This window comes from Vipera berus, assembly GCF_964194415.1.
Source record: "Vipera berus genome assembly, chromosome: 3".
In the NCBI taxonomy this organism is placed as follows: Eukaryota; Metazoa; Chordata; class Lepidosauria; order Squamata; family Viperidae; genus Vipera; species Vipera berus.
Window position 1 is genome coordinate 43,785,861 of NC_138204.1, and position 20,836 is coordinate 43,806,696.

Here is a 20,836-nt window from a genome sequence, read left to right on the forward strand (position 1 = left end):
TTTTGATTCCTCTGAGTACCATTTTTTAATTTTCTTCTTAGAATCAAGATTTGAATACTTGGTTCATTTATTTCACTTGCTCCAGTTGTTTCAGCACTACATTGTTTTTACAGCTGACTTTTTTGGAGGTGATGCGCAAAGGAATGTAGTCCTTTTACCTTATCACTGTTTCAGGAGCTGGCAATTCTAGAAGGACAGCAAGGTCAAGCCACAGAATTCCAGTGACTGGGAGAGTCAGTGTCAATGATTTGTACTTGCAAGTCTGCTATTTGGCAGCAGTGTCCTTATAATTCTTCTTTGGGGTATTTTAAGCTTTATGGCATTGTTTCCTTTAGAAAGACAGAATGCAAGTATTTAAATCAGGGCTCTTCAAACTTGGCCCTTTTATGATTTGTGGAAGAGCCCTGATTTAAATAAATAGATAATTGGTTTATCCAATTAATTTGAAAGTTGTCCAAGATACTGTGGATTGAATGAAAAACAGTATCCCCACCTCCCGAAATGGATTTGTCTATGATGGTCCTTATACATACTGAGGGGGAAAAACATAAGAATGCACACTAAAGGGGAATTTAACAAGCTCTCTGCACTTTGGCTGATACCTATTCTGTGCTGGAAAAATGTTCTTCCATAAATGCAACTGAGATAGATGTTAAACCACTTTGCGAAGTAATGGGTGGGATTTGTCTCAACTCAATTATCTAGAATAATACAGGTACATCTATTTCTGGAAAATCATTAGCTGATATTCAGAGAACATTTTTAGACTACAGAATGTTTCCAAGATTCAGATTAACTACAAAACAGTCATCCCACAGCTACTATATGGCTCAAATCATTTAAATAGCAGCTTGAGCAAAGTTCAGCTGATAGATACACCTCTGAAACCAGGGGTGTCAAACTGCCAGTCTACGGGCCAGATGCATCATAGCGAAACCACGCCCACCCTATTGCCCACAATGGCAAAAAAGTTGCTTTTTAGGAATTGTGTAAGCCATGCAATGCAGTGTCCTAGTATAAAGAGAAGTGGGTGCAAGGAACCCAGGAAAGCCAGGCTAAAAAAACTCATTGGATGAGTTCCTCATTAAGGTGGTCTCCTGCTATGCTCTGTTGCAGACTAGCAGAAACCTATCCAAAGGTCCATATGGAGTATACATCTTATAAGGGATCCATGAAATAACAGAAAATCCAAATGCAAATCATGCAAACACCCAATGTGGTCCTAACGCTCATCATATGACTGAAGGTGCCAGATGAGAAGGGAGGAAAGACGTGAGAAAAGCTGTTTTTGACAATCATTTACTTAATAGTCACCCATAAAACACCAGCATTTTTACTTTAGATAGTTCAGCTGGTCTGGCCATTCTTCTTATCAAAGTTCAGAAAGTAAACATTAGGTCTGTGCAACACTTCATATTTGAAGGCAAAATGTGGTTCAAAAGCTGCAAGGACATACACAGCACTCCTCAAAGCTATCACACTTTTTCATGATATTCTACAGCTGGTCCTGCAACTACAAGATGATCCCAGGAAAAGAGGCATTTGAAGAAGAAATTGCAAATATATGCTGCATGCATAATTTGTTTTGCCTTTGAATCCAAATTGTTGCACATCCTAGTAAACACAGCCATTCTTGTTATAAAGGTAAAGGTTCCCCCGCACATGCGTGCTAGTCGTTTCCGACTCTAGGGGCCGGTGCTCATCTCCGTTTCAAATCCGAAGAGCCAGCATTTGTCCAAGGACGTCTTCCATGGTCATGTGGCTAGACGCCAAAGGCGCACGGAATGCTGTTACCTTCCCATCGCAGTGGTCCCTATTTTTCTACTTGCATTTTTACGTGCTTTCAAATTTCTAGGTTGGCAGAAGCTGGGACGAGTAACAGGTGCTCACTCTGTTACGCGGCACTTGGGATTCGACCCGCCAAACTGCCGACCTTCTGATCGACAAGCTCAGCGTCCTAACCCGTAAGCCACTGCGTCCCTTCTTTTTATAGACAATGCCAATTAACAGAAGACAGGATTTGTTGTTTCAATTATTAAAGATGGGGATGTCCACCTTTTACTGTAGCTCCTAGAGTAATAGACAGATTGGTTCCCCCAGAACTTAAGCAAGCTTCCCATCATAAATGCTGAAAGGGAAAATAGTTTTAAGAGCCACCACAACAAAAGTAGGAAATATCCAAAATTGCAATACCAACCAACTTCATCAGCAAACAATTGTTGACTTTGGAGTTGTAATTGCTAATCATTTCTTTCAGTTCTTGGATAGTAGGTGGTTTAGGTTTTGCTTCTTCCACTGTCTTTGTTACATTCTAAAACAAAAGATAACAAACAACTAATCAAGGTGAGAAGCAATCTGGAATTAAAAAGAAACTTTCTAATAGTGAGAACAATTAACCAGTGGAACAGCTTGCCTTCAGACGTGGGTGCTTCATCACTAGAGGTTTTGAAGAAAAGACTTGTCTGAAATGGTATAGGTTCCCCTGCTTGAGCAGGGGGCTGGACTAGAAGACCTCCAAGCTCCCTTCCTGCTCTATTCTGGTTCTGATTCTGAATACTGAGAAAGGCAAACTTGGTAGAAGATGATATAATAAGTTTAATAACAAACCATAAGCAAGCCTAACTTAAGAATCTGCTCACACCAACACATATTTTACTAAGCTAATATCTGATCTTCAGAATAATGCAGTATACTCCATTGCAGCTGTAAGATGACATTGGAGCAAGGTGACAACCATTTGACAGCCAGGAGCTATATATTATGTCATTCTGCAAGGACAACAGTGAACTGTAAATTTTGCTGTCTGACTGTAATGACTTTCTTTTCTTTTTACAAAAAGGTATGTTGAGGCTATGTTTGCCTTAAACAAATTGTTTCACTTATTGCCAAAAATCATCAAGGACTCATATCTTGATTTAATGCCAATTTGTTCTTTTAATAGTGCAATTTTAGGGAATTCTGGAAACATTTTGGAAGACTTCTGCACTGGAGACAATTCATAAACAAATATGATAGCTTCTGTAAGTCTCAGGTCTCTGATGTACAATCTTGTTGGGGAAATCATATTTTGGAGAAAGAGTAGGCACTTTGTATGACAGAGCACCCAGAGTATGTGCAGAAGGTCCACTGCTATTAATTGTAGCTAAAAAGTAGCTTTGAGAACCTATTCCTAAATTACTGCAAAGTACTGCCTAGTTGAGCAGATATGTTCAATGGACAAATTGACACAATGGATACTTAATTCAAAATCAATTTACCATTTATTTATTTATTTATTTATTTATTTATTTATTTATTTATTTATTTATTATTTATTTGGTTTATATACCGCCCTATTCCCAAAGGACTCAGGGCGGTTTACAAGGCAAAATTTAAAAATAATCCAATATAAAATTAAAATAAAATTTTAGAGTTGCTTACTCTAAGCCGTTTGTACAGTATTGTTTATGGTTTTAGGTTTGGTCATATATTCTTAGGACTTTCTGACAACTATGATGACTAAGAACATTACTGTAAAATGTACAGTGCTCAGTGCTTCTAGATTCATTATGAATAATATTCTGCACACTAGGCCAGTCAGAAACTTTATTTCAGATTGTCTGCCACTAAGCCAGTCACAATCATGAGGCAGATGTTTAAGTCCTCCCCAGATGAGATTAACTGCTCTGTTGTAATAAAAAAAAGCATATCCGTAACCAGATATGTAACAGTTGATACAATGTGCCACTAAACGTCCCCAATAGAGGTTCAAATAGAGCCAAGAATTCTCAGTGCTGCTTATTTAACCGAAAAGATTCCTAACTTTTTCTGTCCTGCAGTTTCCACCTCCCTTTCCACCAACAAGCTTACAGTACTCCTTTGCAAATAATCACAAAAGAAAATGTACATGTAGTGTTTATGTGCAGTAGTAAACTAATCAAATGCAAGAGGAAATACACTAATTTCATTAGATCATCATAACCTAAAAATCAATATTATCAGATATGAGCAGATTAAGTGCATTACCACTATTCCCTTGTGTTTCTAAAAAAACAAATTGTAACAAATTGCTGAGCTTTGGCATGGGAGAAATACTATATCTTATCCATTCCTAAGTGCACAATTTGTCAAAATCCTTTTAGGATTCTTTTGGTTGGTAAATGTTAAGCTTTGATCCGATCCTTCACCCTTTTGAGAAGGATTTCTATGTTGTAAACCAAAAGATCCCCAAAGATCAGATGTGATCAAATCACATTATCTGAATATAGCTGACTATTGTTTATTTGTTGTTCTAAAGCAAGTTGTGAGGTTTTTATCTATATCAGAATGACACAAGTGTTAAAATTGTAGAATAAAAATTATCTTCTTTTTGCTTCCAAAATAATATCCTCACCGAAATGCAGGAATTGAAAAGAAAAACCATGCATAAGGGCTTCAATACCCATCACCACATATACTTCAGAACAGTTCTCCCCAACCATGTGCCTTCCAATTGTGTTAAAACTACAACTATACAGTCAGCACTGAGTAAGAAAGCCATTGTATGAGAATTTGGTGAGCTTCAGTCAAACACCTTTGAAAATTATCAGCTTGGGGAAAGCTGTTTTAAAGCAGGAACAAATGAGGCGGCCAGTTTAGTTTAGCTTAGTTTATTAATATTTCTATACCGCCCTTCTCCCGAAGGACTCAGGGCGGTGAACAGGGCAAGAATAAAATGCAAAGTTACAAATATTAAAAGAAGATTAAATAGTTGCCCATTAAAAAACAATTAATACAATACATTTATAAAAAACCCCAAAAATACAGTAATAAAAACCCCAGCAATCCCCCATCAGGCCAGGCCGGCTTGTTCGAATAAAAATGTTTTCAGATCGCGGCGAAAGGAGCGAAGATCGGGCGCCATCCGGAGCTCCATCGGTAACTGATTCCATAGTTCCGGAGCGCCCACAGAGAAGGATCTCCCCCTGGGGGCCACCAATCGACATTCTCTGATCGGTGGCACCCTGAGGAGTCCCTCTCTGTGGGAACGCACAGGGCGCAGGGAAGTTGATGCCAGCAGTAGGTGTTCCCTGAGGTACTCCGGACCCCTGCCATGTAGGGCTTTAAACACCATTAATAGTACCTGCACAGGTGCTATTCACTCTGACCCCTAATTATATGCCTTCAGCCCTCATCAAATGTGTAGCTGAATGCATGAATTGTGCTCCTTGGAAAGGTCTCCGAGATTATGTCAGGTGGTAGATAAAAACAAAATCAATCCCCATCATTTCTTGAATCAAGCTAGGGAAAAGTTTTAACGATTAAAATAAATTTTTGCTTGAACAGTATGATCCAAAGCATTATATTACACTAGCTGGAAACCACCAGAAAGCATTTTGTGGGGCATACATAATGCTAAGCACCTTTTTTTGTGGCCCCAGAGTGCTTCCCCTCAAATCAAGAGTATAATTCCCAACTATTTCAAAACAGGTAAGATGGATCAAGTCTTAGCACATCTGAAGCAGCAAAAAAAAACATAAAATAAACCAATGATGAAAAATATTATTAAAAATATTATTTTAAAAATTGCAGTCTCTGACCACAGAATGAATACTTAACTCTTGCCTCAAAGAATAAGATCTTGAACTTACTGAACTTAAAACCCAGCATTAACCAGAAATGGTACATGCAAGAAGAGAAAAAAAATTACTCAAGCCCAACTTCATTCTTTTTAAAAAGCGTATAAAGACAAATGATCTTTTTTTGAATGTCAAACTTCAGATTCAAGTTGTGGATGCAAACTCCTTTAATCAGGAGGCACTCATGGAGTCCTGGGAACTGCGCATTTCTGAAGAAGGACTTTAGAAGGAAGTAATGTTTCTCAAAGGAAGCAGTTACTCCACATTTGGGATATATTTCTGCAGTATATCCAAAACAATCCAAATTCACATCCAATCCTTGACCACTTTGATCAAAAGGATCATCAATAGGTATATATATATATATTAGGGGAAATGCAACTCATCTTCAATCAGTGCAACTGTGTGCAAAGAGGTTGAAGAGAAATGAGAGCAAAACAGATATACGTAGATATAACAGATACAGCACATTTAACTGGGAATTTAAAAGCAAAGTTTATATAAAAAGTACAACAGCATTTCCTTGTTAAAGAACAAATCAGTACTGATTATTGGAAAGCTAAAAAATAGCATATAATTTTGACTTTTGACCTGACTGCAAGATCAGAGAGAGTGATAAGTAATTATTCAATAAGGTGTGATTCCTTCTGTTGACTTTGATATCTTGTAAGTCTTAAAATAATTCATCAGAATGAAAGAAAGGCCTTAAAATCCACACTTCCTTAGAAATAATCCTAACCCTAACCCTTCCAATATCGAAAGTATATCAAATGGAGAAGAATAACAAAAAAATGAAGCAATTGCTTCTCCTGTAATTAACCTGTTCTTAAGTTCAAGCCCTAAGAATGTTAACTGGGCATCACTTACTCATTAAATAGAGCATAATTTTGGAGCAGGAGTTCATACTATTGGGCTGTAGTATTCATTGCAATATTATTTAAATATGGGGTTAGCAACCTGAAGACACTTATTCTAAAATGTAACATTCATAATCATTGACAATTCTGGCTGGGACTGATCGAAGCTGAAGAGGCATGAAAGTAGCATGGTGATATCATGAAACAGGATAGAAACAGAACTTAGGTCTGTTTTTTCCCAATTGTTGGTTTATTTATTCTACTAGGCTTATGAGCTTTTTCAATCATGGCTGACTCTGAACAGCTTTATGGACCTCCAAAACAGTAAGTGATGTGTAAGTATTAGCAGAGCAATACTTTTACTAAACATGAATATGTTGGAGAAGTCAACCATACTGACATTTCCTTCTTTCACTAGAAGCACATAGTTAGAATTTTCTATATATTTTAATGAAAATCAGTTTGGTATAGTGGTTAATGCATCATGCTACAAACTGGGAGACCATGAGTTCTAGTCCCACCTTAGGCACAAAGCCAGCTGAATGATCTTGGGCTACTCACTTTCTCTCAACCCTAGGAAGGAGATAATGGCAAACCACTTATGAAAAACTTTACCAAGAAACCTCAGGGATTTCTCCAGGCAGTTTCTGCAAATTGGACTTAGCGGCATCTGCTCTGAAACTAATTTAAATACAACTATGTATTCTAAAATTGAGAAATGTTAGCAAAAGTTCTTTAACAAACCATAATGCAACATAATACTACAGCTCAGTTCACATACAGAAAAAGGAGGTAAGGTGGTATAGAAAATTGGAGTGTTACCTTGAAATAAAGTGAGCTGATGCAAATTTTAACTATTAGATCAGTGTTGAAGTATGCATAAGATTGTTTTGCTTTATAATACAAGGGAATAATTGAGCAGTTAATATACACTTCAATTTCTTCTCTCTGGGCTTCCAAATATACTATTATATTCTTCAGTTGAATAAATATGAGTTTTAGTAGTTCTGGCATTGTTCTCTAGGGGGTCATTTAACAAGGTATCTTGCATGTGAAGTGGAATTAATTTATTCTTATTACACCTCTTTGTTTACTGACAGATGGTTCCACTGTTTCATTGTTAGCAAACAATGTTAAAGTAAAAATGACATGCTTTATAAACTCAGCCATCAACCAACAAGGGCATAACTATTATTCTCAGTTTATTTAGGATTTGCCAGCAAACTACAGACTACAACAGAAACATATCATGTCCAATTCCCCCATCCAAAATCAAAATAGGGTAGGAGTAGATTAGAGTAGAGTAGAGTAGAGTAGAGTAGAGTAGAGTAGAGTAGAGTAGAGTAGAGTAGAATAGAATAGAATAGAATAGAATAGAATAGAATAGAATAGAATAGAATAGAATAGAATAGAATAGAATAGAATCCAAAGTCTACCATAGTTATCTAGAGCCTGCTGCCTAAGTTCAGAGCAGATACTGCCATGTATATAGCTCTAAAAATTAAGATGGGGGGGGAGGGTTTACTGACAAGATAAAGATACAGAAGTTAACTCAGATATTCCCAGAATCCTTATTGTTTGTGACAAACAGCATCAGTCTTACCAAAAGTGCAGAAAAATCCTAACATAGTAACACATTTGGTTGTTCTGTTACAAGAGGGTAAAGAAGCCTATTGTATCTATTGACTGACTTTATTCACTAAGATATGATACTTTGTTTCCTTAATGGAAAATACAGCGGCTAAAGGATATGCTAGCTACCTTAAATGAGTTTGTTTCATCCATTATCCCTAGCTTTTCTAGATATTTAGGTCAACTGGAATGCAAAACTGTAAAGAATTCTAAAACTTCTTTCTTTTAGAATCTTATCTCAAATAAACTGTTTATATTTTTGAAAACAGGAAATCCTGCAATCTTTTAAGGGTGACCGCTTTCTTCTAAACTGAACCATTGTACCACTTTTAGGATATGGCAATATCCGAGTACCACCAGTTGCCTAGCAAGGTGTCAAAAACTTGATGACCAAAAAAAAAGGGAAAAAAGTGCTAAAGTACATGTAGTCTTCACAACAGTTTGCTTAGTAACTGAAAAAAGTGACTTATGGCCATTTATCACACTTATGACCATTTCAGCATTCCCAGGATCATGTGATTTACATTCAGGTGCTTGGCAACTGATTCATATTTATGATGTCTGCAGTGTCTCAAGATCATGTGATTCCCTTTTGCAACCTTTTGACAAGCAAAGTCAATGGGGAAACCAGATTCACTTAACAACTTTTTATATCAGGGGTGTCAAACTCAATTTCATTGAGGGCCACATTAGCATTGTGGTTACCATCAAGGGGAGGGGGTTCTTTCCTTCCTTTTTCCCTCCCTCCTTGCCTTCCTCCTTCTCCTTCCCATCTCCTTCCTTCCTTCCTTCCTTCCTTCCTTCCTTCCTTCCTCCCCTCATTTCCCTGCCTCTCATTCCCATCTCCTTCCTTCCTTCCTTCTTTCCTTCCTTCCTTCCTTCCTGCAGTGATCCTGGCGCTTGTGCTGAGACCTGACAGCTGATCAGCGCTTCTGCAGAGCTGTCAGGGCTCAGCAGAAGCAGCGGGATCAGCGCTGGGCTCCAGCTGATCGTGGCACTTCTGCTGAGCCCTGCAGAAGTGCCAATCAGCTGGAGCCCAGTGCTTATCCTGATGCTTCTGCTGAGCCCTGACAGCCCTGCAGAAGCACCGATCAACTGGAACCCAGTGCTGATCCTGGCGCTTCTGCTGAGCCCTGACAGCCCTGCAGCTCCAGCCATCTCTTGCTGCATCTGGGCACGGCCGGGCGGGCAGGCAGGTGTCTTGCTCAGCTGTGGCTTGGAGGGGGAAAGGGGGCAGCTTCACCCCCCCAAATACTGCCCTGTCATGAAAGCAGGATGAAAACACCAAAAATGACAATGAAAAAAGGTTAAAACAGAAGAGTGTCTCTTCTGAACAAGAAAAAAAAGATCACATCCGCATCCAGCGGATGAAGTGGGGTGAAGTGGGGGATTTTTATTTTTTGCCTCGTTTTGCTCTTTTAAAAAGACCACGTCTCACCAATGCCAGAAGCCACGTGCCATCACCATTCACCTTTGCGCCCCCCCACAGATCCAAAGCCCCTCTTTTCCTTGGTATAGCACCAAATGCATTGCCTTGCATATATGAACAATCACATGCTTCATTCCTTCTTTGGAGGCAATACATGTTAAAGCAAAAAAATCAGAGTCCTATAATATTAAGATAACAGTTCCAATGTACATCCTTCTATTATTACAGCTGAAAATCCAAACTAAGAGCTTTGAACTTCTTTCTCCAGAACACTAGTCAAGAGCAAAAGAGTTTGCTTAGTTTTGGATTTACCCAGTGAATTTCTACTTAATAGCATCTAATATAACCTCAAAGTTAAGCATGATTGAACATATCCATGAACCAGTACTGACATTATTTTCAAAAATACATAAAGTGAACAAGGCCTTCATATTTTTTTTATTCTACAGACATTTCTATTGTATATTCACTGCAGTTTATTGCCAAATGGATAAAACAGGATGTCATAGACACTTGCTCATGAAACTCTTAGCATGAAAGGCGTTTGCACAATACCATCCCCTGAGGCATAGACAGAAATAAAATCCCATTTCCAAGCATATCTATATCTATATCTAGCTATATATATATATATCACATTAAACATTCATATGTATTCATTTCCACCTGAGACCACTGTTTTAGGATCTTTGTTTTTTTTAAAAAAAGACAAAGGTGAAATGATAATAAGGAATCATATAGGCCTCATTTTTCCACCAGAACAACTAGTTGTGCTATCTGAATCTATTCCATTTTAAAAATGCTAAGATGTATTATGAATATAATGCAAACAAACTCAGGTTCAGAATAAAAATTATTTGGACACAATCAGAACTATGTAGATTGATTGTCTCAAACAGCTGAAATTATCTCTGATTTCTAAGGCTACCGAATTCAACAATGGGCAACAATGACTTAATAACTTTATGATTTAAAAAACACTATCATCCTACTCTCAAAAAATTTCAATGATTATTGTGCATTATACAATTATGCCATTAGTCTAGAGTTTGCTTTCAGAGTAGCATTTTGGTGTTCAGTCATACAGCAGCTATTGCCCTTTGTTTATAAGGCTCCTGTGGATTCCTATTAAAGTAAAATTAAAAAAACACACTAATATATACTGTACAAAACATAATTTTATTGTAATTTGTTTGGCATCTTTTATGAAGGTAGCAAAATATAGTTTATTTAATATGCCAAAACTAGCAGATATTAAACAAATTAAATAAAACCCAAACACTTAGGAAATAATATATCAATATATAGAAACTAACAAGTCAGAACAGGACTGTCAGAAAATTATTTTTAAAGCATTTACCCAGTGCAGGGATATATTTATTTATTAAATTATGAATGGAAATAAAGTTAATAAACCAAATTCACTGGATCCTTTTAGCTTTGAAAATAAAAAACAATTTAGGCAAAGAAGTTCTGGAAGAAAATGAATCAATTTCTCATTTATTTGATTCATTTTTTTCTACTGCCTTTAATGGGATGAAGAATCAAAGGGGTAAAAGACCTTGGAGGTCTTCTAGTCCAGCCCCCTGCTCAAGCAGGAGAACCTATACCATCTCAGACAAGAGATTGTCTAGCCTCTTTTTAAAAATCTCCAGTGATGGAGCACCCACGATTTCTGAGGGCAAGCTGTTCCACTGGTTAATTGTCCTCACTGTCAGGAAGTTTTTCCTTAATTCCAGGCTGCTTCTCTCTTTGATCAGTTTCCAATCATTCTTTCTTGTCCTGCCCTCTGGTACTTTGGTGAATAACATGACTCCCTCTTCTTTGTGGCAGCCCCTCAAATACTGGAATACTGCTATCATGTCTCCCCTATTTCTTCTTTTCTTTAGACTAGCCAAACCCAAGTCCTGCCGTTCTTCAAATGTTTTAGTCTCCAGCCTTTGATCATCTTAGTTGCTCTACTCTGAATTTTTTCTAAACCCTCAACATCCTTTTGGTGATATGGTTACCAAAATTGGCTGCAGTATTCCAGGTGTTGTCTTACTAGGGTTTTATAAAATGGTACTAATACCTCACGTGATCTTTATTCTATGTCTCTGTTTATACAACCCAGGATTGTATTAGCTTTTTTGGTTGCTGCTGCACACTGCTGGTTCATGGGATCGTCCACTAGGACTCCAAGGTCCTCTCACAATTACTGTTTTTAAGCCAATCTGTACTTGTACCTTTGATTTTTCCTACCTAAATGTAAAACTTTTTCTCCACACTGAAAATCATTTTGTTGGATAGGGCCCATTGTTTAAGCTGTCAAGATCTTTTTGGATCCTGAGTTTGTCTTCTGGGATGTTGGCTACTCCTGCCAGTTTGGTGTCATCTACAAATTTGATGTTCCCCTTCAATTCCCTCATCTAAGTCATTGATGAAGATATTGAAGAGTACTGGGCCTAAGATGGAACCTTGTGGTACCCCACTGTTTACTTCTCTCCATGTGGATGTGGTGTTGTTGAGGACTACTCATTGAGTACAGTTTGCCAGCCAGCTACAGATCCATCTGGTGGTGATGTTGTCTATTCCACCTTTTTCTAGCTTATCAAGGAGTAGGTTGTGGTCTACTTTATCAAATGCCTTACTAAAGTCTAAATATACTACGTCCACAGTATTTCACTGGTCTTATTATATAGGAGAATGCTCTGCTCTTTCATATAAAAATAAAGATAATAGTGAGATTAAGTCAAATCTACAAAACTCAAAGTTTGGGTGAGGGGGAATCAAATGCACAAAAATTAAGAAATTAAAGGCTGGGGAAATGTTATATTTTTCCCCACAGTAGCTGCAAAATGTATTTATCAAAAGATTCAATGTATATCTCTCCCATCAATGTTCCTCCAATTGTAAGTGGGGGAAGTTTTAAAACATAGTAATTTAGACATATTAGAGATTCAAAAATGAATTGTTTGCTTGAGGGTCTACTTTTCTGGAACTAAATGAAACTGAAGAAATAGGATCAAGCTAGCAACCCAACTTTAAAGAAATGGAGGTGGAAGGGGGGAGATCTATTTGAGAAAGGTTCAAACAAATGAGTGAAAATTAATTATTTTACTTGTTAAGTAGATTTCACCTTTGAAAATCTTTCCTTTATGGTAACTTGCATGCCATGCAGTTAAAATGAGAACTGTCATAAATCAATAGTATGAAGGTATAGTAAAGAGAAGCAGTTTTTAAAACTGATTTCAAGAGAATTCATACACACACACACACACACACACACACACACACACACACATATATACATATACATATACATATACATATACATATACATATACATATACATATACATATACATATACATATACATATACACACACACACACACACACACACACACACACACATCACTACTCCTTCCAGGATAATCAAACTTACATAAAGTGCAGGAAAGGTCACAAATCAGTTAAAATATTAAAGCTATAAGATAAGAAAAATTAAAGGAATTAAAGGAAAGCTAGCTAAAATTATGACATCGACACCATTCGTACAATGTCAGCCTTGCAAATCATCCTTATTTGTGCTATGACTTTATGGCACTTTATATACTGTTTTTTTTGTCTTTTAAAATTCTCACCTCTCATTTTCTTGGGGGGGGCTCATCATCAAGTCATAACTTTCTCAGCCTTTCCCTCCTTGTGACATTTTTTCTCTTCAAACCACATCACGGCATTTCTTTTACACAAATCATTCAATCAACAGTCATTTAACATCAATAAATCCTCGAACCTATTTCTTCTTTTTCAAACACACACAGTTCTTAATTACCCCATTTCCATTGCGTTTAATTTACCTTTATGTTTCTCCTGACATGTCTAACTGTCATTTCCAAATAACAAAGTGGAAAGAAGCACATAGCCATTTTCACTGCTTTCAATAAAAATTCATTCTTTGAAACAGAGTATGTCTCTATAAGCATTTGCACATCTTAAAATTTCTTTTTCCATTTTTCTGTCTTAAGAAACATTCTGCCAGCATATACAAATTCATCTAGTTGGTTTAATTTTTCACCATTTATGTATAACTTGTAAATACTTTATTTCCCTGCCAATAATTTAATTTTCTAATCCATGCTATTCACTGCATGGATACAATTTCTAATATTTGGGGGAAATCATTCAGGTTATCAGCCAACCACATGGCATCAACTGTATAGCAAAGTCAGACCACTTTCATTTACATAGTCCTCGACTTATGATCACAATTGAGCCCAAAATTTCTGTTTCTAATTGAGACAATTTTAAGTGAGTTTTACCCCATTTTATAACCTTTCTTGCCACAGTTGTTAAGTGAATCACTGAAGTTGTTAAGTGAATCTCGCTTCCCTATTGACTGACAGTCAGAAGGTCGCAAAAGGTGATCACATAGCCCCAGGACACTGCAACCATCATAAATATGAGTCAGTTGCTAAGAGTCTGAATTTTGATCATGTGACCATGGAAATGCTGCAACAATCATAAGTGTGAAAAACAGTCATAAGTCATTTTTTTCAGTGCCATTGTAACTTTGAATGGTCACTAAACAGTCAATGACAACCTGTATTACATCTTTCTCCTTTTAGTTTTACAGACATGCCACATACTTATTTTTCTTTCTTTTCTTTCTTTTGTTAATTCATGTTCTTTACCACTGACTTTCCTTACATTTGAAGACACAATCTCTTAACTGCTAGAGACATCGTGAAATGGGACCACGAGTTTAAGCCTTACTGCCTAATCTGTTTTTGATCAAGCAAGGTTTTCATGCAACACTTTTAGTAAGACAAAAGAGGCGTAGACTGCATTAGCCTTGGTTGTATCTATGAACATGCAAAATTCCTTGCTTTAATAATAAGGAAAGTCATCTAAATTTGCACATTTTGACCAATCTGCCATAATTGCAAAACTGAATTTTGGTTCAAGCGTGCTTATAATGTTCTATACAAGTTAGATTCATTAATTCAGGGACTACCTTGCAAGTCAACATATCACCAAATATATGCAGTGTATTGGCACAATTTGTTTCAAAGAAATGTACTTTCTGATAATTATCTGTGCTATAGCAAGAAGATTGGAAAACAAATTATTGTTGAAATTAAGACAGCCATATCAATTCATTTTAATCCAATCAAACTAAATCTTGCAAGAGCAGAAGTTTTATTTTATTCAACCTAAATTTCAATGAAATATTTCTTTTACTGATTTTACTAGAAATAAAACCTGCCTTCACAAATTTTGGATTACGCAAAAGTTGTTTGCTTCATCTGGTTTGTTTTGTTTTGTAGTGGGAGATTATGATGGCAGTGTTCTCTTGTGTTGTCAGGATAATCAGAGCCAAGTTCTACTTCAGATAAATTCCTTGAAGCAGCATTTAATAAAGGGTGTATCTCTAAAGTTACTGGCATTGGGGTGAATCACTGTTATTCTTTATATGTAACCTGCATCTTGTCTAGATTGCTCCAAGAAGATTTCTAACAAGTTAAAGAATATATGTACAGACCTGCATAATTATGAAATTCACATTTGCATTTTAGATTTCAGCACCTTCTTTAGAACTACTGAAATGAATGGAATTTAGTTAGCATTCTTATGATACATAAATAGGTCAAAGACCTATCACAGTGAATTTTATCCTGTAAACGTTGGATACATTTTATCACAGCAACTTGGATTTTTTTTGTTTTTTAAAGGATCAAAGATACATTAATGCACATTCTGATTTCTTCTCAATTAAAAACAGACTCAAGACATTGTGAATTTGGAGGCGGGGGGGGGGGGGGTCAGGGAAAGCACCAAGATGAGGAAAAGCAATGCTTTAACACGTACACTCTAGTCATTTTTCCTACTCTGTGCGTGTATTTAGTTACTGACAGCAGAAAACTAGCTTGGAGGCCAAAAGATATATTGCAGATATTCTTGCTACAATCCATTCATACATTGTTTATTTGGAGATGGTCCTTCTTGAAAGCTCTTTTGGAATATCTTAGATTACCAAATATGACTCAATTGCACAGTAATGAGAATTAAAATCCTATGATTTGACTTACTCCTGTTTTACTTGCCATCAGTTGGCTCTGAAAATGATATATTTCAGAATTAAATTTAGAAACAAACTCACGGAAGCACGACTAAATGTACAGATGCATTCTTGATGAGACCGGTATTCTACATTTCTCAAGCATTTCCCCAGACTATGTTGCTTTGATATGCTACCAATTACCAGAAACAAAAAAGAAAAAAATACTGTAACTTGCCACTTAAAATAAATTTCCAGCTGGAGAAATGTGGTGCATGGCATTGTAAATAATTTAAATAATTTAGCAACATGCCTGCAGAGATTTATTCAAGCAGCACTGAAAGAATGAAGAAAATTGCTCACTAATGGATCTTCCAGTGGGATGTAGAAACTCTGTTCAATGTTATTGGTACTCTTAAAAATCCTCTGCAAATTAAGAAACATATCAGATTTAATGAGGAAATTCCAAAATTAATACTAAGCAATTTGCAAGATTATAATAGAAAAACAAATTTGGAAAAAGCAATTAACTATCACATTAAGAAAACTGATAAATATGCGTAGATCCTTGTCACATTTCTGGGCAGCAGTAGGATTTTCAGTGTGTTTCCCCCCCCAAAGTTTGGGAATATGCACATAAGGTTACTCTGATCTGCGGTTTCATATTCCGCACCTCCATTACAGTTATCCGTAATGGTCTTGATGGCCCCGTGGAAGGGAGGCTGGTTCGGGTTTAAAACATAAGGTTACAGACAGCACAATTATAATTTTTTCACCTTTTGCTCCTTTGCCAGTTGCAACCAAGAATGAGCAAGATAGCCAAGAAAATGATGCTGTGTTTTAGATCAAGATTGGGCAATGTGGCATGCATGTCAACAATGTGATCCTAGCAGTTTCTCTTGTGCCTACAAAACTCCATGCTTTTTTAAAAAAAAAATCTAATCAAATAATTAAATGGGGAAGTAGTGTACTTACTTACTTAGCCCACTAAGATGGGAGATATAATATTTGAAAGAATTCACTTTTTATTAAATGCTTTTTTGTGTGACTTGCCATGCCCACAAAGGCAGCCATTTTTCTAGACTTATATAAATTCAGTCACACACACCCCCAGATTTCATTTTGTTTGTCTGGAAAATCCAGGTCAGGTTCACTAGAATAAATGTGGGGAAAAGATTCCACTTATGTATTGTTGTCCCTTGGCTCAGGATACTAGCTCTCTTCTAAATGCAAGAGTTTTGTTTTCTTTCCTTTTTTTTTTGACAATCCAGGTATTTTGCCCCAGGGAATAGAATATCTTACTGACTTGAGCTGATCTAAGAAACTAATAGGATTAGTATTTGGGTAAGAAACCATCATAAAAAATAAGGTCTGTAGGCTAGACTGGGAAATTAAACCCCACCACCATATCCCTGAAAAAAGACAGCGGGAAATCCATATACATTAGGAGAATTAAACTCTGGTGATAATATCCTAAACTAATTTTCAACCAATGTTTACCTCACAATGTGGAGTTAATTTACTTATTGTTGCTTATAGTAATTTTGTAACAAAATTCAATTCAAAACTTAAATTTGACCAAACAGACAGCAAAATGGTAATTTAATGAAAAATCCACTCCCAAAAATAATCTTTATCTGACTCTTCCACAAAGGGACTAGGTAGCATTCATGTAACATGATTCTGAGAATCATGGTTTTCATACAGTAATCACTGTATTCCCAAAGAATATGAAGATCTTCTATTAATAGTACAAAAACCTCCACTAAGAATGCAATATATAGATCTTCTCTTCAGACAGAATATTGTTCAGAAACAAGGAGGCACCCTTAGCATTTTGGGCAGTGGTGGGATTCAGCCAGTTCGCAACAGTATGGCAGAATCGGTAGCTAATTTTTTGTTGCCCAGGCCCAGAATGGACTTCCGGAAGCAGCATCCACAAAGAGAACCGGTTGTTCACATATTTGAATCCCACCACTGATTTGGGGGTAAGAGGCCAAAGTCCAGAATCATTGGGGCAATGTGAGACATGGCATTGGTCCTTTTCACATTTCTGCACAAAACTGGAATTTTCTTTTTCCCTGGTTTGGAGATGGACAGACAGATTTGGTGTTTCTGAATTACATTCAAAGCTATTTTAGGATTTATATTCCTTTCCCTTGTTTCCATTTCGAAATAATGGAAATGTCATTGCCAATGTTTACCATCATTTTTAGAGAAAGGACCAGGCACTACGATCTGGTACATGATATCCAGAGGCTGCATATGGTCTTGGGATTGCAGGTTGCCCTCTCTGTGCCCAATATAGTCTGCAAACAAAATCCTCTTATGGAAAATTCATCCTGATTAAAGCCTTCTTCAGTTTTAAAATGAACATAGTTATTGCTCTGCAGATGTAGAAAAAAAATACATGTAGAAAAAAAAAGTGAAGCAATTTATGCTGCTGGCTATAAATCTCAATGCAAGCCACTCAGCCTACATATTACAAGATACCATAGCAACATTCCCGAGTACAAAATCACAACATTTTTAAACACAAGGAGATTTGGGTTGAAGGATACTGCCTTGTTTATTCATCAGACAAAGGGCAAATTTCCATTTTGTTTTTTTTAATGATATTTTCTTTCATCCCTCTCCTCCTATATGGGTTTGCCAGAACAGGATTTCCGTCAGTTTCTCTCTTCCTTCATAAATGTGATTACCTGCCTGTCTTGACAGGTTCTGATATGAAATAACCCAATCATCACACTAATTGACTCATCTTAGACAACACTATCCATTCATTAGAGGACACACACATATTCTTTTTTCCACATTTCCATATTTACTGCAGAGAAAGATCTCCACAAGGTCAAGCTGAGAATCATGCTGAAGCCCTTATTTTGGAAATTGGAAGGGGGTATAAAGAGGTTTGACAGGTTGTTGTTTTTTAAAAAAAGATTGGAGAATGTATTTGTATACTGCATGTTGAGACTGTGTTATTACAGAACAAAAGTTGTGTTGAATGATATTTTCACTAACTTTATGCCTTCAAAACTATAAGCGACCACAGAAAGTATTGGTTAGGAAGTGCCAGTTTATCTATATCTATATCATCTATATCCTTATCCTCAATCATCTTTATAATGCAAGAAAGCATCTGAAGAACATTTCATTCTTTTTCAATGGTGCGATGAGTTCATAATTTGTACTATATATTTAATATCAATATTAAATATTAGAGTGAATGCCAATTAACTTCATCTGTGCTTTATGAATGTCAATTGAAATGTCCTGCTCCTCATAGAAATTATCTTTGTGCTACAAGACATTAAAATGTGCATTTCCCTTCTCCAGAATATCTGCTGAAAATAGGAGATGTTGTCATGAGTTGTTGTGAATGCTTTGTTCTAGTTAGCACATTACTGGATCAAGGAGTCAGGGTGCATTTTTGGAAGAGTTTTTTTTAATCATGATAAAAAATATTAGAAATTGGTGGACACCTGAAAATTAGAAACAGTTTAAGATAAGAATATTGGAATCTTATTTTTTAAAAAATAATGAACTGGAGAGAATAATTTTTATGACATAAGGCACAGATCTGAGCAACAGAACTAAAACCTGAAATACTTAAAATTCAAATATATGTTAGATGAAAACAAAATTACAAAGCTTAATGCATAATAAATGTTTCAAAACATTCCACATAAAGAAAGATTAACAAATTGTTTTAACAGAGTATCTGCAAATCTAAATATTCTTTTCTGTACTTTAAGGTAGTCAAATACACAGTTAAACAAGCAGCTACTCTATATAATTGTAGCTATAGGCAGGAATTCCACACAGTGAGGTTAAACACATTCTCTTTTTTAAAAAAAAATGTTTGAGGAAAAGTCAAGAGGAAAAGTCAAAAAGTCAAGAGGAAAAACAGACAGTTTTTATTTTGTAGGTGCAATAAATAAAATTGTTTCAAACACATTAAAACCCATTGCATAACTGTTTGCCTCTGTCTGTTTTAGAAGACTCGGCAATTTAAGCAGTTTCTTAGAGTTCTAGTTCCTGTTGCAGACTCCATTTTATTTTAAGAAAGCAGGATGCATTACTATCTTAACATGATGCCTTGGTATCACATTGCACAGATTCAGTTTCGTTGTAAGATCAGTCACTGCATTCAGAGATGGAAGGAGGTCAAGAACTAAAGCTATTTTCCTCCACATTGTTCAGTTGAAAGAATAAAAAGTTACAGAAGATAGAAGTTTGCTTTCCTTAACAATGTAAGTCTACTCTGTATGAAATCATGCATCCACTGCCAGATGTTGACATAAGAATAGTGATGTAGCTGATGTTTTCCTTCTATGCACAAGAGATACATGATGACAAAATTGAATATGACACCTGTTTTTAATAGTAATCCTGGAAGATGGTTTGTGGTGCAGGAAGAAGCATTCCACCAACATTAAGTGGAACATGCTTAAAAAAAATTGAATTTAAAGTACAGATCCATGAAACACTGCATTTACACTATTTAGAAAAGTGGCAATCCCAGGAAAAGATTCTCATTAGATATACTATATACAATTATTCTCTCCTATAATTATTTAATTTAGTTTCATCAATATTCTTCCTCCAGACCAAGTCACCAGGAAGTTCCCAAAATGATAAAATGCACAGATATATTTAACCTTTTGTAAAACATCTATTCTTCTTCTATATTGTGTCTTTATTTTGTTCTTGCATACTTAATCATACTTATTTGGATTTTGTGTATATGTTTCTCTTTTATTTCTACATCTTTGAGTTAAATACCACGTGTATCATTCTGTTAAATCAAATCAAGCAATAAAATAGCACAATTGTAAATGTCACTTCAATTTTAGTAGAATAATTTATTTGAGGTCATACATTTTTTCATTCACCAAAAACATAGAAGGGCAACCTAGTCACATTTTTTTGTTAAAGAATTTGCACAGACTAGGAAAAGGTGGTGGCAATATCATATACAGGTGTACTGGCTTTTAGACATTCAGATAAACTGAGAGTTGCCAGTCCTAAATACTTTCTAATAAGAGAAGTGTTACTGGAAGACGATACACTCAGTCATCTACCTTAAGGGGAAACTATTGCATCTAATCCTAATTATTACTTTTGCTACTGCAATACAATAAGCACATTTTCCGAGATGTAGTTAAGTCACCTGACACAGGATTCAACATTATATATATTATATTTTACTCCTAACATTAAAACCTTTTGGTTTTAATTAGTACATGAAAATATAGTTTTCTGATGGAAAACAACTA

The 20,836-nt window shown here is 36.0% G+C and overlaps 1 protein-coding gene across 3 annotated transcripts in view; it reads right to left on the reverse strand.

The window, feature by feature from the left end:
• RASSF5 (Ras association domain family member 5) overlaps positions 1-20,836 on the reverse strand; it is a 78,704-nt gene that overhangs the window by 5,513 nt on the left and 52,355 nt on the right. For all 3 annotated transcript variants that reach the window (XR_014026148.1, XM_081325415.1, XM_081325416.1), the window contains one exon: positions 2,198-2,311. Coding sequence is in view for 2 of the 3 variants with exons in the window: in XM_081325415.1 (XP_081181541.1) it covers positions 2,198-2,311 (114 nt within the window). In the remaining variant the exon portion in view is untranslated. The remainder of the gene's footprint in view (positions 1-2,197; positions 2,312-20,836) is intronic.